This window comes from Barbatula barbatula (genome assembly GCF_947034865.1).
Source record: "Barbatula barbatula genome assembly, chromosome: 19".
Taxonomy (NCBI): domain Eukaryota; kingdom Metazoa; phylum Chordata; class Actinopteri; order Cypriniformes; family Nemacheilidae; genus Barbatula; species Barbatula barbatula.
Window position 1 is genome coordinate 3,639,030 of NC_136782.1, and position 18,813 is coordinate 3,657,842.

The 18,813-nt window shown below is 40.6% G+C and overlaps 1 protein-coding gene across 1 annotated transcript in view; it reads right to left on the bottom strand.

Moving 5' to 3' along the window:
- The window catches only part of grm5b (glutamate receptor, metabotropic 5b), a gene marked incomplete at both ends in the record, with an annotated part of 36,146 nt that overhangs the window by 12,492 nt on the left and 4,841 nt on the right, over window positions 1–18,813 (bottom strand). The window contains one exon of the mRNA XM_079481960.1: window positions 6,829–7,078. Coding sequence (XP_079338086.1) covers window positions 6,829–7,078 — 250 coding nt within the window. The remainder of the gene's footprint in view (window positions 1–6,828; window positions 7,079–18,813) is intronic.

Consider the following 18,813-nt stretch of genomic DNA (forward strand, 5'->3'; position numbering starts at 1 on the left):
ACCCACTGACACAAGATTGACAGCTACAGACTTTTACCCTCAATTATCACACACACACATGCACACACACACAAGTGTCACCCACAGGGTTTTTAACACTGAAACTGTGGACAAACACATAATCGCAAAATTTTTCAAATTGTGTTTTTCTCATTAACAGATTATTTCAACAAAGCACAGAATAACAGAAACAAAACTGATGTCTACACAACCTCAGCAGCATGTCTTCTGAGCAGAGTAAATCTGACATTCTGCTGCGTATGAATGATACACTGTCGTGTGCGGCACGACAAAAGACAATAGAACCCTTTAGAACCCATTATAATTTTTTATGTTTGTTCATACTGGATGCCGCGCAGTGCGACAAGACAAACCTATTTAGAAAAAGGCATTTGTCGTGCCGCTTGTGTCCAGTTCGACTTTATCCCGAAATACAATAACAACTATAAAATCCGTACAACATTTGACAAACCTTGTATCTGTTCGTCAAGTCAATTGTACTTGACAAATGACGTGTTAAATCTGAAGTGAAGTCCATCCTCTCTAACATCTCACACACAGACACACAGTTCCCATTTAAAACAACAAAACAATATAAATACAATTTTAAATGTATCTTTCTCACACAAACACACTGATCAGTACATCCAGCCATTTTGAAAGCCATAGTTAGTCATTTAAAATGGATGATAACAGCAGCTTTAATTGTGATGATCATTCTCATTTTAGCCTCTCCGTTTCTGCACCATCAGGCACAATCCTCATGAACCAACCATCAATAAAATCTCAAAACACCAGCAATAACATTCAGATCTGCGGCTCACAGTTTATGCGTGATGTTCTTGTGCTCCTCTACACATAAGGGGTGAAGAATTGAATTACTAGAGCTTATTAAGACAGTGATTACTATTATTGTTAATTTTTAGTTCCCCCGAAATCTACCCAAGTAAAAAGACGTGGCTTGAAATGCACAGCATAGTCAATGCCTTAATTTCAACTGAAACACTACTTGCAAATACTGTACCTACAAACAAAACGTCAATTTTGAATTCATGGGGACTTTAAAACTTTACACAAGATCACAATTTTCCCAGAGGTCTCTCTGTCTCTCTCTTTCTGACTAAATCTGAGGTTGGGGGGTGGTAAGGGTGACAATTCTGTTGCCATGGCAACAAGCAGAAGGGTGTTGGAACTAGTTCTGATTTCGTTCCATCTCTAGCTCGCGGTGCAACATGACAGAGCGGAGGAGCAGTTCAGTCAGCTACACACACACGCTGTCCGTCATTAATCAGTTAGCACCGGGTGTGTGTCTGCGGGCTAAACGCTGGAGGCAGAACATGACTAATGCATGTCACACGGGTCATAAAGATCAGTGTTGTGAGAGTTCAGCGAGACAGGTCCATTAACGCTGACACACAGACGACTCTCGCTATTTGAACTCATAGTTCAATTTCTGGAAACCCCGCCCCCTCACAGCATTAATGAAAGCTAAATAGAATGATGCGAAGGCTGTTTGTGATGGAAGAGCGTGAGGTACATCCATCAGGAGGTCCATAAGAGGATCTGGTATATTCCTATGCCGACATGGTTGGAATCCCACAAACCCAGCCCACATAACGTCTGCAGCGTTAGGAAGATGTTACAAGTGAACTCTTCTTAACAGTGATGTTTGTGATTTCTTATCCACTTATACCGAAGTTCAGGACAATAAAACATCACAAACTTTCCCTTTTAAGAAGAAGTGAATTCATAAATGTGTGTATGTACACACAAGCAAAGGTGCGTAAGAGTGTTTATTCCACAGAAAATTAGCTCTGAGATGCTTTGATCCTCTGCGTTTCATCTCTGGCTTTAGATCAATAGTCTAATAGAGGGGAAATTCACGCACATCTAAGTTTCTCTTTAAATCGTTAAAACTCTTTTACACATTAAAATTTGTTTGTTTCAAATCATCCAATTGCAAACTGACTTTTACTGCTGATCTGAACAAACAGGTTTGTAGCGCGTCTCAAACTCTCCTGCTTGCCATCTTTCATTCGTCTCAGTGCTGATCTGCTTGACTCTATCTGTTAAATATTCCTCTCACACTCCCAGCACTGCCAGGAGGAAGAGGAGGATGACGAAGAGTTGACAGCTCCTCCGCATGGAACACAGACCGCTGCACAAACACCCCGTCCTGCCCAAGAGAAAGACAGACTGGAAACGCATCATAACCGCTGTTAAACCTTCACTGATGATTGTACAATGTGCTCAATTTTATGACTGCCTTGTGGTTTAGCTCTAAACAGAGACAAGAGCAGAGACCAGGACAGGACTAGATAGATAACGAAAGGAGAAGAGAGGACCAAAAAAGAGAGAAAGGAAGAGGAAAAGAGAAGAAAGGAGACTAGACAGCGAAAAAGGAGGAAAGAGGCGAGCAGATGAGAGTAGAGTGAAAAGAGAGGCGAGGGAAGGTGAAGAGAGGCAAGGCAAAGACATGATGGGGAGGCTAGATGGGGCTAGAGAAGTTTTTACCAAAAAAAGACAAAAAGGAAAGTAGAGTAGAGGAGGTGCAATGCATTGAGAGGCGAGGTGAGGAGGAGTAAAGATAAGCGAGGAGAGGTGAGGTGAGGTGAGGAGGAGAGAAGAGTAGCGAGGAGAGAAGAGAGGAGAGAAGAGAAGAGAGGAAAGTCGAGGATAGAAGAGAAGCGAGGAGAGAGGAAAGTAGAGGAGAGAAGAGAGGAAAGTCGAGGAGAGAAGAGAAGCAAGGAGAGAAGAGAAGTGAGGAGAGAAGAGAGGAAAGTAGAGGAGAGAAGAGAAAGCGAGGAGAGAAGAGAAGTGAGGAGAGGAGAGTTAAGGCAAGGGGAGGAGGAGAGATGCGTGGAGAGTAGATGAGAGGTGATGAGGAGAGAAGAGATCAAGGTGAGGAGAGAAGAGAGGAAAGTAGAGGAGAGAAGAGAAGCGAGGAAAGAAGAGAAGTAAGGAGAGGAGAGTTAAGGCGAGGGGAGGAGGAGAGATGCGTGGAGAGTAGAGGAGAGGCGATGAGGATAGAAGAGATCAAGGTGAGGAGAGAGGAAAGTAGAGGAGAGAAGAGAAGCGAGGAGAGTTAAGTCGAGGGGAGGAGGAGAGATGCGTGGAGAGTAGAAGAGAGGCGATAAGGAGAGAAGAGATCAAGGTGAGGAGAGAAGAGAGGAAAGTAGAGGAGAGAAGAGGAGTGAGGAGAGTAGAGGCTAGGCGAGGAGGAGAGAAAATAAGCGAGGAGAGTTATGGGCGAGGAGGAGAGAAAAGAAGTGAGGAGAGTTATGGGCGAGGAGGAGAGAAGAGAAGCGAGGAGAGTTGAGGCGAGGCGAGGAGGAGAGAAGAGATCAAGGCTAAGAGAGAAGAGAGGAAAGTAGAGGAGAGAGGAAAGTAGAGGAGAGAAGAGAAGCGAGGAGAGAAGAGAAGTGATGAGAGTTGAGGCGAGGGGAGGAGGAGAGAAGAGATCTAGGCAAGGAGAGGCTAGGCGAGGAGGAGAGAAGAGAAGTGAGGAGAGTTGAGGCGAGGCAAGGAGGAGAGAAGAGAAGCGAGGAGAGTTGAGGCGAGGAGGAGAGAAGAGAAGTGAGGAGAGTTGAGGCAAGGCAAGGAGGAGAGAAGAGTAGCGAGGAGAGTTGAGTTGAGGCGAGGAGGAGAGAAGAGAAGCGAGGAGAGAAGAGAAGTGATGAGAGTTGAGGCGAGGGTAGGAGGAGAGAAGAGATCAAGGCGAGGAGAGGCTAAGCGAGGAGGAGAGAAGAGAAGTGAGGAGAGTTGAGGCGAGGCAAGGAGGAGAGAAGAGAAGTGATGAGAGTTGAGGCGAGGCGAGGAGGAGAGAAGAGAAGTGATGAGAGTTGAGGCGAGGCGAGGAGGAGAGAAGAGATCAAGGCGAGGAGAGGCTAAGCGAGGAGGAGAGAAGAGAAGTGAGGAGAGTTGAGGCGAGGCAAGGAGGAGAGAAGAGAAGCGAGGAGAGTTGAGGCGAGGAGAAGCGAGGAGGAGAGAAGAGTAGCGAGGAGAGTTGAGTTGAGGCGAGGAGGAGAGAAGAGAAGCGAGGAGAGTTGAGGTGAGGAGGAGAGAAGAGATCAAGGCGAGGCGAGGAGGAGAGAAGAGTTCAGGGCGATGCGAGGAGGAGAGAAGAGATCAAGTCGAGGCGAGGAGGAGAGAAGAGAAGCCAGGAGAGTTGAGGCGAGGCAAGGAGGAGAGAAGAGAAGCCAGGAGAGTTGAGTCGAGGAGAGGAGGAGAGAATAGAATAGAATAGAATAGAATAGAATAGAATAGAAGCGAAGCGAAGCGAAGCAAGGAGAGTTGAGTTGTGTTGAGTTGAGGCGAGGAGAAGAGAATAGAATAGAATAGAATAGAATAGAAGCGAAGCGAGGAGAGTTGAGGCGAGGCGAGGCGAGGCGAGGAGGAGAGAAGAGATCAAGGCGAGGAGAGGCTAGGCGATGAGGATAGAAGAGAAGCGAGGAGAGTTGAGGCGAGGAGAGTTGAGGCGAGAAGAGGAGGAGAAAAGAGATCAAAGCGAGGAGAGGCGAGGAGAAGAGAAGAGAAGCGAGGAGAGTTGAGTTGAGGTGAGGTGAGGAGAAGAGAATAGAATAGAATAGAATAGAAGCGAAGCGAGGAGAGTTGAGGCGAGGCGAGGCGAGGAGGAGAGAAGAGATCAAGGCGAGGAGAGGCTAGGCGATGAGGATAGAAGAGAAGCGAGGAGAGTTGAGGCGAGGAGAGTTGAGGCGAGAAGAGGAGGAGAAAAGAGATCAAAGCGAGGAGAGGCGAGGAGGAGAGAAGAGAAGCGAGGAGAGTTGAGGCGAGGCAAGAAGGAGAGAAGAGAAGCCAGGAGAGTTGAGTCGAGGCGAAGAGAAGAGAATAGAATAGAAGCGAGGAGAGTTGAGTTGAGTTGAGTTGAGTTGAGGCGAAGAGAAGAGAAGAGAAGAGAAGAGAAGAGAAGAGAATAGAATAGAATAGAATAGAATAGAAGCGAAGCGAAGCGAGGAGAGTTGAGTTGAGTTGAGGCGAGGCGAGGCGAGGAGGAGAGAAGAGATCAAGGCGAGGAGAGGCTAGGCGAGGAGGAGAGAAGAGAAGCGAGGAGAGTTGAGGCGAGAAGAGGAGGAGAAAAGAGATCAAAGCGAGGAGAGGCGAGGAGGAGAGAAGAGAAGCGAGGAGAGTTGAGGAGGAGAGAAGAGAAGAGAAGCGAGGAGAGTTGAGGCGAGGCGAGGAGAGAAGAGAAGCGAGGAGAGTTGAGGCGAGGCGAGGAGGAGAGAAGAGAAGCGAGGAGAGTTGAGGCGAGGCGAGGAGAGAAGAGAAGCGAGGAGAGTTGAGGCGAGGCGAGGAGGAGAGAAGAGGAGAGAAGAGAAGCGAGGAGAGTTGAGGCGAGGCGAGGAGAGAAGCGAGGAGAGTTGAGGCGAGGCGAGGAGGAGAGAAGAGGAGAGAAGAGAAGCGAGGAGAGTTGAGGCGAGGCGAGGAGGAGAGAAGAGAAGCGAAGAGAAGCGAGGAGAGTTGAGGCGAGGAGAGGAGAGAAGCGAAGAGAAGCGAGGAGAGTTGAGGCGAGGCGAGGAGGAGAAAAGAGAAACGAGGTGAGGGGAGGCGAGGAGGAGAGATGAGAAGCGGGGCGAGGAGAGGCAAGGACAAACATGAGGAGGATAGCAGAGAGAAGGTGAGATCATTTGTATGCACACTGCACACTCCATGGACTGCTGGATGCATATGATGCTTCAATTCTTTCAGTGTAAGATTTTTCTGTATTTTACCAGGAACGTCTTTACAAGACTTTATAGTTTAGGTGAGGGTCACACAAAAGTGTTTATTTTTTAAACAAACAAACAAACACACACATATGATTAATAACACACAGCATGTTGTTCTTTTTTAATGAAACAACGGCCTGTTGTTCTGTTTCCACTTCAGACAGAATGAATGTATGTATGCATGTGCGCGTGTGTCTTCTGCAATCAATGCAACAAACTTTACCTCCAAACATACTGATGCTGATGAGGATGATTTGGTGATGAAGAAGATGATTATGATGGTTATGAAGATGACAATCATGTTGAAGTAACTTCCTGTAGGTTGACATCTAAACAGAGCAGATAATAGTGAAACACACACACACATAAACACACACACAAACACACACACACACACAGATTATGTCTCATCATGTTAATTCATGAGTGTCAAAATAAAGGTGAATTCAAGTCATAGTACATAAATCAAATCATTGACAGGGCAAGATTTATAGTTAATCAGGTTCCTGACACAGATTCTATGGTTTCAAAGGACTTGAAATATAGCACAAAAAACATATGACTTATACAATACTTTGATGGTGCTGTTATATTCTGTTGGAGCTCAACAGGCACATTCACTATCATTATATGAAGAATACCCATATACAACAGAAATTGGGGGAATATACTGGAAAATATATATAGCCTTGGAAAAAATTAAGAGACCTTTTCAAAGACCATTCTGAATTTACTATTTAAAGATATATATTTTTGTTTCATAACATTATTTCTCCCAAATTTCAAATACAAATATTGTTTCTTTTTCATTTATTTCATATCGAATGTACTGTATGTTAAATGTTTAATGTAATATACTGTATATTATATAATAATCTTTTGAAAACAAAATAAAGTAATGTACTATAGACAGAGAGACACACAATCACAACATCCCAAATGGTCCGCAGTCAATCAAAACCAGTTACACAGTTATGTGTAATGTAATGTAATGGACCGTATGAACACCGTATGAATGTAATGGACCGTATGAACACCCACATTTATAAAAAGCACAGCAAGTAAAATCTCCCTTTTTCCATTTTTTCATTCATCCACTAACCTGCCTACCAGTACAAACTCTCCAACGAGGTTTTGGCGCCTCATGGCCATGAGGATGTTACGTACGGTCATGCCCTCGCAGAAACAGGCCACCACACGAGCTTTGGGCAGATATTTACGCAGTTTCATCAGCAGACGGTCAAAGTTTTGCTCGCCGGCGTTACTCCAGATTTTATCCGAGTGAGCAATACAAATCCCTTCTTTCGCTGACATCTCCTTGAACGCCTCCATCCCGCTCTCCCCATAGTTACCTAGGAAACCAGAGAGATGGGCAAATAGAGTTATGGCATGCCAGGATTTACTAAAAGAAATCAAGTGTACAAAGACTCTCTCGCACACATACATTAACTCATATACAGTACATAAATGGATAAGAGAAAGTGTTCACTGAGTGCATGAACTTTGAAATTCCTCGGGTTGGGATGTGACGGCCTTGGTTGTCTTGGCGACGTGTAAAGTCTTGTCATCAGTCTCGAAGTGAGAGTAGCAGACGTGAACAGATGGCACACGTATGCGGGCACACACGCACACACTGTTTACATACACACACGATCACAGTCTCGGTTCATAAATGGGCCTTCAGTTCCTCTCAAATGATCATACACAGAGATCAATTTCAAACAACTCACAGTTGAAACAATGAACTCTGTTTGTTCACATCTCATAAAATCATTTCAGAACACGATAGAGCTCAATGTGGCAATAAAGTATTCCATAACCGAAACAGAACAATACACCATAAGTGTGGAAAAATTATGTAACTTTATATATATATATATATATATATATATATATATATATATATATTCTGCATTGTATTGTATATAGGCACCACAGAACACACTCTTTTTAGCTGCTTATATGACTTGGTTCACCCAAAAATGAAAATCTTGACTCTCTTTCTTAAGCAGAACACATAAGAAGATATTTTGAAGAATGTTGGTTAACTGGCACCCATTCACTTGCATTGGTTTTGTGACAATACAATAGAAGTGAATGGGTGCCGCTGCTGTTTGGTTTCCAACTTTCTTCAAAATGTCGTCTACTGCGGAAGAGAGAAAGTCATGATAACAGATTTTTCAGAACTAACACTATTGAACACAGTATTTGTCAACTAATGTGCCAAATGATTATTTATACATTTTACTTTTCTGTACTAAAATGGAATGGTTAATATTGACTGTGTGTGTGTGTGTGTGTGTGTGTGTGTGTGTGTGTGTGTGTGTGTGTGTGTGCGTGTGTGTGTCACCGTGGGGACAAAAATTGAGGTCCAATGGGCAAAAAAGCTTATGAATTGTACAAATATTTTATTAAAACCTAAAAATGCAAAAAGCTTTCTATGATCTTTAGGTTAAGGAGTAAGTTTAGGGGTATGGGATAAAATATACTGTTTTTACTGGATTTTCCCTACGGAGATAATAAACCAGACATAGGTGTGTGCGTGTGTTGACATGGATGTGTTGGGTTTGTGTGTCTGTAATTGCTCACACACTGGAGCTGAACGGAGATGCTATCAGAACTGCCCGGAGTATCTCTCTCCTGCTCTTTCACTCTCTCTCTCTGGCTGTGGTTCAGCAGTCTGCCTTTAATTCTTGCGACGGGTGAACGAATGTGTAAGCCTTTGTTTTGTCCGCTTGCATTAAAGCAAAAGTTCACTCAAAAATAAAATTTCTGTCGACATTTATTAACCCTCATGTCATTCTAAACCCGTTTATCACATCAGACAGAATGTTTGAGACTGACAGACTCAGTCACCAGGGAATGGAGACTGAGGCATTAACTCACATTCTCAGTGAGTAAACAGTAGTGTTAATTGTTGGTTAACTATTGCTTTAAGATTCTTCCCTTTACAGCACATGCTCAGGTCATACAGTACAGATGTGAAAAGGTTGAATGATTAAAGTATTAAGCTACAAAGGATCAGGTTGTCATTTCATTTGCTCTGAAGAATTTTCACTAAATCAAGTAGAAAATCCGACGACATCAAAAGATAAAAAAATCCCCCGCCGTGCCACATAATTTACAAAATGTCCCGTGGTGATAACATCTGAAATGTATCTCTCAAACAGCTATTTCTTTCTTTCTTCCATCTAGCACCTTTATATTCATTTCTGTGATTGACTCTCGTATGAAATCACAATACTCCAAACATGTGATGATTCCAGCACTGAACGCAACACTGATATCAAAACCACGAGCAGATGGCACATACATGTCTGTCTCCACAGGAAACACACACATCCTGTTTATCACACACACGCTGACAATCGCATGTGCAAATGACATCTCTTTTATACTGTAGCTATTAAAAATTGAATGAAAATGCAGATCCCATTAAACAAGATGAAGACGGGTTTAATCTTATTTGAATAAAATTATAATGACATCTGTGAATGTGATATATAACTATAAAAGCAAGGTTATCTGGCATCTTAGGTATTCTGTTGTTACTCCCCAAACCCGTCACTAAAATCAGGAGACCTGAAAGTAAAACTCTCTCAGCATGCCGAGTCACAGGAATTGTGGAAAGCCAGTTTTACGTTTTATGTTTGGAGACCTTGGCATTTATTTGAACAATATAAATAAGGTGGTCTACACAGACTTCAGATGAGGTCAATAAGAAAGAGTAAATAAATGAAATAAAATCATGATACTCTCGTATAGAAAGCCATCCCAAACGCCTCCGCTCTTGAAGTAAAGGCATGATTATTTAGCAGCGCAGTGGAGTCACTCTCTTTCCACTTTGATGAATTCTCGCTCGATTGTCTTACAGAAGTGACCCTGTTCATTTCACCTGACCAGAGAGCAGCAGTTAAAGACATAAAAGAGACGGAACAAAAGAGGGCGAGACAGACCGGGCACATTTCCAGAGCATTCTGAATGCTCTACAGCTCAGATCAATGCTGCCGGGGACGGCAGTATTTTCACTAAACCAAAGAGATTTTGAAATATTCTATGAGTCAGAGCACACAAACCCAAACAATGAGCGGCCTAAACCACTCACTATTTGATCTGTGTGTGTTATGACTATGATGATTCAGAGATGTTATGGTTAATCACAGTGAAAAATACAAGGAGTGAAGACATTTCCTTACGTGTGTGTAGGTGTGGAATGAAGAAAAATCACAACTGTTAACTGAAGCCATTCATTTAAACAAACTGTAAACCAATCTGGATTTTTCTTTCTGCTCGGACTTCCGCACCAGTCTTAAAAATAAGACTGAATCTGAGCTTTGACTGAATGGTTCTTTGTGGAACCAAAAATGATTCTTCCTTGGCAATGTGTGAACAACCTTTAAGCACCTTTATTTTTAAGCGTGTACTCTTCAAACCCGCTTTATTTTGAGTCTGTAAATATTGTTGACTCTTGAATGAAAATAGCTTGAAGTATGTTCTTCACTTGTAAGTGCTTTGGAAAAAATATGTCCATGCAGATAATATTTCCATTCATAGAGCATAATGTACAACAGCCCTGCACACATTTTATATAGTCTTTAAACTAAGGATAAACTGTTTTATATATACGAATTTTCACTAAAAACGACATCACTGGTATTACTAAATCACAGAAATATAGTGTTTAAAGTCACAAAGTACAAAAATAACACAAAGCTTGAACTAAAATAAAGCTGCTCAAAGGTTTTCCACATGATGCCATAGAGGAACCATCTTCGATTCCACAAAGAACCATTCGATCAAAGGTTCTTTAAAGAACCATCTCTGTATTCCTTTTTCTAATCTTTTTTGCCACATAGAAACTTTTGTGAAATAGAAAGGTTCTTCAGATGTTAAAGGTTCTTTGTGGATCCAAATCTGACCAGCTAACCCTCCTGTATAAACCTTGCCAGGACTGACCCAACACTGTCTCCTCTATCACTGAACATCACATTACTCCACAGATATTGAACAATAAATAACTTCTTAAAGACAAAAATGTTTTAGGTAAACAAAAAAACGTATTCTCTTATTTCCCAATGTGGTGTATTTGGCATTGTAGAATGTTATGGTCTCTTGATACTCTAAAGATTTTTTCTTCCTGCTTTGTCGCACCTGTTTTTTTGTATTCAGATCAGCTCAGAGCTCGGGCATGTAAAAGCCCATTTTTTCTAAATGTTTGTACAGAACGATTTTCTGTCCTATTAAGTGACTGAATAACTAGTTGAGACCACGGCTGCCTGCCGCAAATGTGCTGACGCTAACTGCCAGGTGTGAAGACTCAACTGCATCCATGACAGAGTTTAATTTAAAGACAGACGAGACGTTTCAATCTAATGTACCTAACTGCAGGTGAAGCTTTACGACAGGACCTGAAGGTTCTTGGATAGGTTCTATCGTACTTTTCTCATCTGCAGGGAAGGCAAAGACATTATTGCTATAAGTGACACGAAGAAGAATATCATTATAAGAATAGATCAAATCGACATAAAATCACATTTCCATCCAGCTTTTACTGCACACAATTCATCGGTGCATTTTATTCCAAAGCAAAAACACTTGTCTTCATCATCGTTCATCTAAACGTAAATCTCCCAGAGGCCTGTCTCTGAAATTAAGTTCTTTAATTGCCAAAGCTTTCGGCTGGTAGCAGGCAACAAGAATGTTTTCTTCACACGGTGCCTGAAACTCTTGATTCTTTCCAAAAGAGGAGGCACGGACTGAGAAGTTTCTCAGTTGTTGTGGTTGCTATCCCCTGTGTAAATGCCATTTGAAGTCGACATTTAATCTCATACAGAACGTGTTTGGACTGTTCTGATCCAGAAAACCCGAAAACATTCACACTGACCCAGCTCTAGCACTAACCTCAAAAGAGCCAGCGAGAGAAATGACACAAGGCCTAAATTAGTTTGCAGGGGAAAGGATGGGTCTCGACCCCGGCGGGGTAAAGTCACCGCGTGGCAGGAGAGATCAGAAGACATGTTTCTGTAAATGTCACAGTGCATTAGTCGTGTTAAGATGACAGTAAACAGCCTACAGTAGATGAGAGTGTGAGATGCTGTGTTCAGAAACACTCTCACATCCCCAGAGGCCTGGACATCATCACTGACTCCTCAATCATGTTTCCTTTTGAGGAATATTAACAGCAAGCTGATTTTTTAAAATATGTCCCTTGTGTTATTTTCATTATAGGTACTATTTTTCCTATACCTTTCACAATCCAGTCGCATTACATCTCAGTGGGTAAGATGAAGCCCTGCATTATTTCCAGCTGTCTATAAAACAGGTTTGTGTATCCCCACAGGGTGCATTTACATCAGAAAGGACTTTACCTGCTATATTTCAATGAATAAACCCCGTGCCAGCAGAAACTAAAATGCAGATTTATTTTTACACACAAACATTGTTTTTAAGTTGAGTTTCGCTTTAATTTGTTTATTTATACAGTCTAATATGCTGAATATTTACCATCGACGGTAAAAACTAAAAAATATTTTCGCAAACGTATACATTTTGGTATTATTACTCGTACGCAGAAATTAAAGGGTACTGGCATAACACTGAGCTGTTTAACATAACAGTTACTAAAAATGTGTCGTCCAAAACTTCAGTGCAAAACTCCAAAGTCTACATTTGATCGTTTTTGTCTTTATAATGACTAAAACTGTCTTCATGAACCAAGTTCCAGATGTAGTCATCACAGTGACAATTGCAAAATAATTTTCAAAATATGTAAAACAATTACATCATACCGATATATTGTTATCAATGATATAAGCTCAAAATTTACTTGAGCTAAATAAAACTTTGATGCTGCATGAAAATAAATATAACCGCAATAATTACTGCTTTCAAATATATAGAGACTATATGTGTCCCCGAATAATACTACAAAGTAAAAATTTTGGCAAAAGTCATAGAAAAAATCTGATCGTGATTAAACCTGAAGACAATGTAATAAACAACCAAAACCAAATTATAGAGTTCGGCCTACTTAATATTAGATCACTAAATTCAAAGGCAGTAATTGTAAATGAAATGATCACGGACAAAAGTTTTGATATACTCTGTTTTACCGAGACCTGGCTTAAACCAAATGAATATTTCGGCCTAAATGAGTGTACCCCACCAAGTTACTCATACACTAGACCTGATTATATCTCACGGAGCCGATCTAACCAGTATAGATATTATGCCTCAAAGGGGTAGAACAATCACCTCCGCTACTAAAGATAGCTTTGCAAAGAGCTTGCCAGATCTGACTCCTTTAATAACCATACCAATAAATAAAGAATCGCTCGATGTCATGACCAGGAAATTGGGTACTATTTTCTCTAATACATTAGAAGCTGTTGCACCTACGAAGTCAAAAAAGATTAATGAGAAAAATATTGCACCATGGTACAATAGGACCACTCGCGCCCTTAAAAGAGAAACTCGCAAACTAGAGCGCAAATGGATAAAATCGCAATAAGAAGTCTTTAAAATGGCGTGGAAAGAGAGTGCAAATTGTTATAAAAAGGCACTAAAAGCAGCAAAGGCTGAGCACCTTCGTAACCTCATAGAAACCAACAAAAACAATCCAAGGTTTCTATTTAGCACAGTCGCTAAATTAACAAATAAACAGACACCACCTGACCTGGCTATTCCGCCGCACCTCGGTAGCTATGAATTCATGAAATTTTTTACAGAGAAAATCGAAAACATCTGTGACAAAATTGTAAACACTCAACCTCCAAATCTGTCCTATGAATTAGCACCAACCATCGCTCCAGCGTTTTTCACCTATAAAACAGGAAGATTTAATTCAACTTATCGCAACTTCTAAACCTACAACTTGCTTATTAGACCCCATACCAACTAAATTATTAAAAGAGCTACTACCTGTTGCAATTGAGCCCATCTATAACATTATCAACTCGTCAATTAATCTAGGCCATGTCCCAGGACCCTTTAAGATGGCCGTCATTAAGCCTCTAATCAAGAAACCAAACTTAGATCCAAATGAACTTGGAAACTATAGACCGATTTCAAATCTCCCATACCTGTCTAAAATACTAGAAAAAGTAGTGTGCACTCAGTTGTGCTCTTTCTTACAAAATAACAAAATGCACGAAAAATTTCAGTCAGGCTTTAGATCGCATCATAGCACTGAAACTGTGCTCTTTAAAATTACAAACGACCTGCTTATAGCATCAGATAAAGGTAACATCTCACTCCTGGTCCTGCTTGACCTTAGTTCTGCGTTCGATACCGTAGACCATAACATACTTCTAGATCGCTTACACAAGTATTGAGGGACAGGCACTACAGTGGTTTAGATCGTACTTGTCAGACAGACATCAATTTGTCCATTTAAATGGGGAATCATCCAATCTAACGCAAGTAAACTATGGACTACCTCAGGGATCGGTTCTGGGACCCGTGCTGTTGTCCATATACATGCTTCCCCTCGGAAACATTATTAAAAAACATGGAATTAGCTTCCATTGCTATGCAGATGATACTCAGCTATATATCTCATCAAGACCAGATGATTCCTCACAGCTATCCAAATTGGCAGAGTGCATTGAAGATATACAACATTGGATGACCTGTAATTTCCTTCTTTTAAATTCTAATAAAACAGAAATATTACTTATCGGACCAAAGACACGCAAACCAAATATTTCTGATTATAAACTGCAAGTTGAAGGATGTACTGTTACTCCAACAAATACAGTAAAAGATCTAGGCGTTATATTAGACAGCAACCTGTCATTTCGAAATCAGACTTTTTCCACCTAAGAAATGTTGCCAAGTTACGAAATATTCTGTGTGTTGCTGGCGCGGAGAAGATTATTCATGCATTTATGACCTCAAGACTTGACTACTGTAATGCGCTACTTAGTGGTTGTCTTGCATCATCAATAACAAACTACAGTTAGTTCAGAATGCAGCTGCCAGAGTTCTAACCAGGTCCAGAAAATACGATCACATAACCCCAATTTTATCAACCCTTCACTGGCTACCCATTAAGTATCGTATTGACTTTAAAGTTCTTTTAATCACTTATAAAGCCTTAAAGGGTTTAGCCCCTACCTACCTAACAGAGCTTCTATCACACTACAACCCATCACGCTCTCTAAGATCTCAAAACGCAGGACTTTTGATAACACCTAGAATAACTAAATCCACCAAAGGGGGTCAAGCTTTCTCATACGTAGCACCTAAACTCTGGAATAGCCTTCCTGATATTATTCGAGGATCAGACACACTCGCCCAATTTAAATCTAGATTAAAAACGCATCTTTTCAGCCAAGCATTAACTTAATGCAAATATGCTAAATAAACCACCAGGAGATGCTGATATTAGATATTATTTACTAGAATAATTGGATTTATTATATAAAACACCATGTAATGTGTTTTACAATTTCTTGGGTTTTTCGTTTTTCCCCTGTAAAGCTGCTTTGGAACAATGCAAATTGTGAAAAGCGCTATATAAATAAAATTGAATTGAAAAATTTAATAATTAGCACCACAGAATTGTACGAGAACCATAAAAAGGTCGGGCGAAACAACAATTTGTTACACTGTGTAATGATATTAAGGTATTAAAAATTTGGTCTAATCTTCGTTATGCATATGTCATTTCTAGGGGTGTAAGAATATATAGAAAGCATTGCATATCGCAATACATAAACATGAAAATATGTATCGTAGAGAGCTACAGTATTAAGATATGTATCCTTAATATTGGCAGTTCAGTTATAGTATTTTTTTGTGACAGATCTATACAGTTTTTATTAGTTTACATAAAGATGGTTTAATTAATATAATTGAACCTTTTCTTAAAATTCTAAAATTCTTTAAGAAAATAGAAAAACTTGATAATATTTGGGGGGAAGAAATCTGTCATTCGAGTGTCAGTTTCTTATATATATTTTTTTCAAATATCGTGATGCAATCCCAATCGCAAACCCAGTATCTTGTATCGTATCATATTGTGAGCTGAACGTATAGTGACACCCCTAGTCATTTATTACGCTTTTCTTTTTAACGTTCTCTTTTGTGTGAGTTTTTGTGAGATTTCCGCTCTGAATTCAAGTAAACTGGCAGTAACAAAAACGAAACTAAATTCAAATGCGGCAGTACTGTGTGAGTCATAAGTCTTTGTATGGGACTGTGTGTGTTGTTCAGTAAAGGTTGTGCTGTTTTATAAAGGTTCCTCTGGCTTGTTAAGGGGTGAATCTGAGTCTTGTTAAAGCGGCTGTGTTCTCAATGTCATCGCTGATAGAGCAGACGCATGGCAAACTTACTTTCCCTCTTCTCTCTCTCTCTCTCTCTCTCTCTCTCTCCATCCACCCACACGGCTCAGAGTTTACAATTCAAATGAAAAGCATAGTGCAAGTGAAAGAAGGTGGAAAAAGGTTGCCATGGAGAACATGCCGGTTTGTCATTAATAATCATTCAAAATATTCTCATTCACCCTGAAGTCTGAGAAACAAAGAGACGTGTCTCGCCTACAAGAGCTGCGATATCTGCCGCATAAACAAGTGCTTGCAGGTGTGTTTTAACATGTGCGTATGTGTGCACAGAAGAAATTCCTACATGAATGTATACATGTGCAACATCATCCATTCAACACAAGAGAGAAAGTGTTCTCAAGTCGGACTTGGATATGACGTAAAGTATTGACTTTGGCTTTAGTGAGCGAGTCAAATGTTCTAATTCTAGTTCTAGTTCCAGTGCTGCTTAGAACTCAAGTGGAAGTTGTTAAAATGATTTTTTTTAAATGATTTAATTCAGATAACAAACCCCGATCGAGCATCATTTATTGCTTTTTCATGATGTCGGAAATGATGTCTAAGTATTAACCTGAATCTTATTGTATATATCTAAATCTTAATATTTGAGAAACGTATGTGTGTCAGATCACCTACACAGATTTTTATCATGCGCCTCAAACTGGATTAATTCAGTTCCTATTTTCCCTCATTCTGCTCTTCTCTGATATTCGTCTCCTAATCCTTATATTTTGCCTCTCCTCATCTCACTCTTCTCCAGGTCTCTCTCTCTCTCCCACCTCCTCTGCCTTCTTTTAAATTCCACCCAATTTACTTCAACTAATCTCTATTCCATTCTTCGATCACTCTCTTCACAGCAGCTTATTCCTGAGAGAAGACGAGCGAGATACTGTGTTTGATAGAGAGAAATTATGAAAGAATATGAAAGAGAAGAGGGAGACTGTTTGAGACAAGAGAAAGAGAGAGGCTCGGAGAAAAGCTGATGTAAATATAGAAACACCTGAGGGTCTTGAAATATGAGGTGAAAGTTTTATTCTTACATGCACACACGCACAAAAATACTGGCCATCAGATTCCAATTGACTTTATAAATTCTAAAGAAATCTAGATCATTCTCGCATTCACCATGAATACTCACACAGCGTTCTACTACAGCATGACTCAACCTGTGTTTGGTTTGTTTTCTCTTTTCATTAACAGATATGTTCAAGTGAAAATCTTGCTTTCTGTTTCTTCGTGTGTGTGTGTGTGTATGTGTGTGTTTAAGTGTTTTACACTGTCTGCCATCTTAATTGTATCATCAGCTCACTGGCTTCCGGTAGACGGAGTTTCACCTCACTGCAGCGGAATCGGTTTGTTGTATCACTGCACTTGTACTTTCTTTCATATTAGTGTATTTTATTCATAGCATACATTGTTACTTATCACTGTTGTTGCTAAACTTATCCTGATATCTCAAGAAACATCTCCTGGTTATTTACTTGAAGATCTTAAACCAAAACACTCCGCGCCGTTAGCATAGCACAAGCGTGCTAGCGGATTTTCTGTTTACACTGCTAAATATCATCTCGCCTTCTAGTTTTCTTGTGTGCTAACGGTTTCTCTCTTAAGCGTGTATACTAAGAATCACCGAGCAGCCTTGGTAAGTTGGAATTACTCTTCAAGCCCGGTGAGTTATGGCTTCTTCTCTTATTATTGTCACTTGCACCTCATGTCATATGTTTAGCTTAGCCTTCTCTGTCAGCGGCGAGGGCTTTACATGCGATAAATACAGGGAAATAGCTAGGCCCGCTCAGTGATGCACCGACTGAGAAACCTGCTGAAAGTGCCCTAGTTATCGGTGATTCTATTGTTCGGAACGTTAAGGCACCAGGATAGAGGATAGACGCACCAGCAACCATAGTCAAATGTTTACCAGGAGCCAGAGCGCCTGACATCAAGTCAAATTTAAATGTGCTGGCTAAGGCTAATCGTAAATTTAGTAAGATTGTTATTCACGTCGGCACAAATGATGTTCGACTCCGTCAATCGGAGATCACAAAAGATAATATTAAAGAGGTGTGTGAGCTCGCAAGCACGATGTCAGACACTGTAATATTCTCTGGCCCCTCCCCGCTTATCGTGGTGATGAGATACATAGCAGATTATCATATCTAAATGGCTGGTTGTCTGAGTGGTGCCTGCAGAATGATATAGTTTTTATAAATAACTGGAAGAATTTTGAGGGCAGACCTGACCTGTTGAAAAGTGATGGTCTCCACCCCTCCTGGGCTGGAGCTTTTCTACTGTCTAGAAATATGGCACATAGTCTTAATGCTAAAACTTGACTCACTGGGGCCCAGGTCAGGGAGCAGACAGAATGGCTTAACCAACGGTCTGCTTGCTGTCTCACGTTGCAGAACACACTAAATACACAACATGCGATAATACTTTCTCCCAAACATCATAAAATAGAGACTGTGTCTGTCCCCTGGATTAGCAAACATAAAATAATGCGTAAACCTCTCAAAGGTAATTTAATTAACGTTAAACTAACTAAACATGAACATAATACAGATAATCAACTGTTACGACTCGGATTGCTAAATATTAGATCTCTCTCTAATAAAGCACTTTTTGTTAACGATATGAACAGAAACATGGCTAAGCCAGATGATTATATTGCTTTAAATGAGTCTGTCCACCAAGATTATTATTATAAACACGAGCCTCGCCTAAAAGGCAGAGGAGGAGGTGTTGCTGCACTTTACCGTAACTCTTTT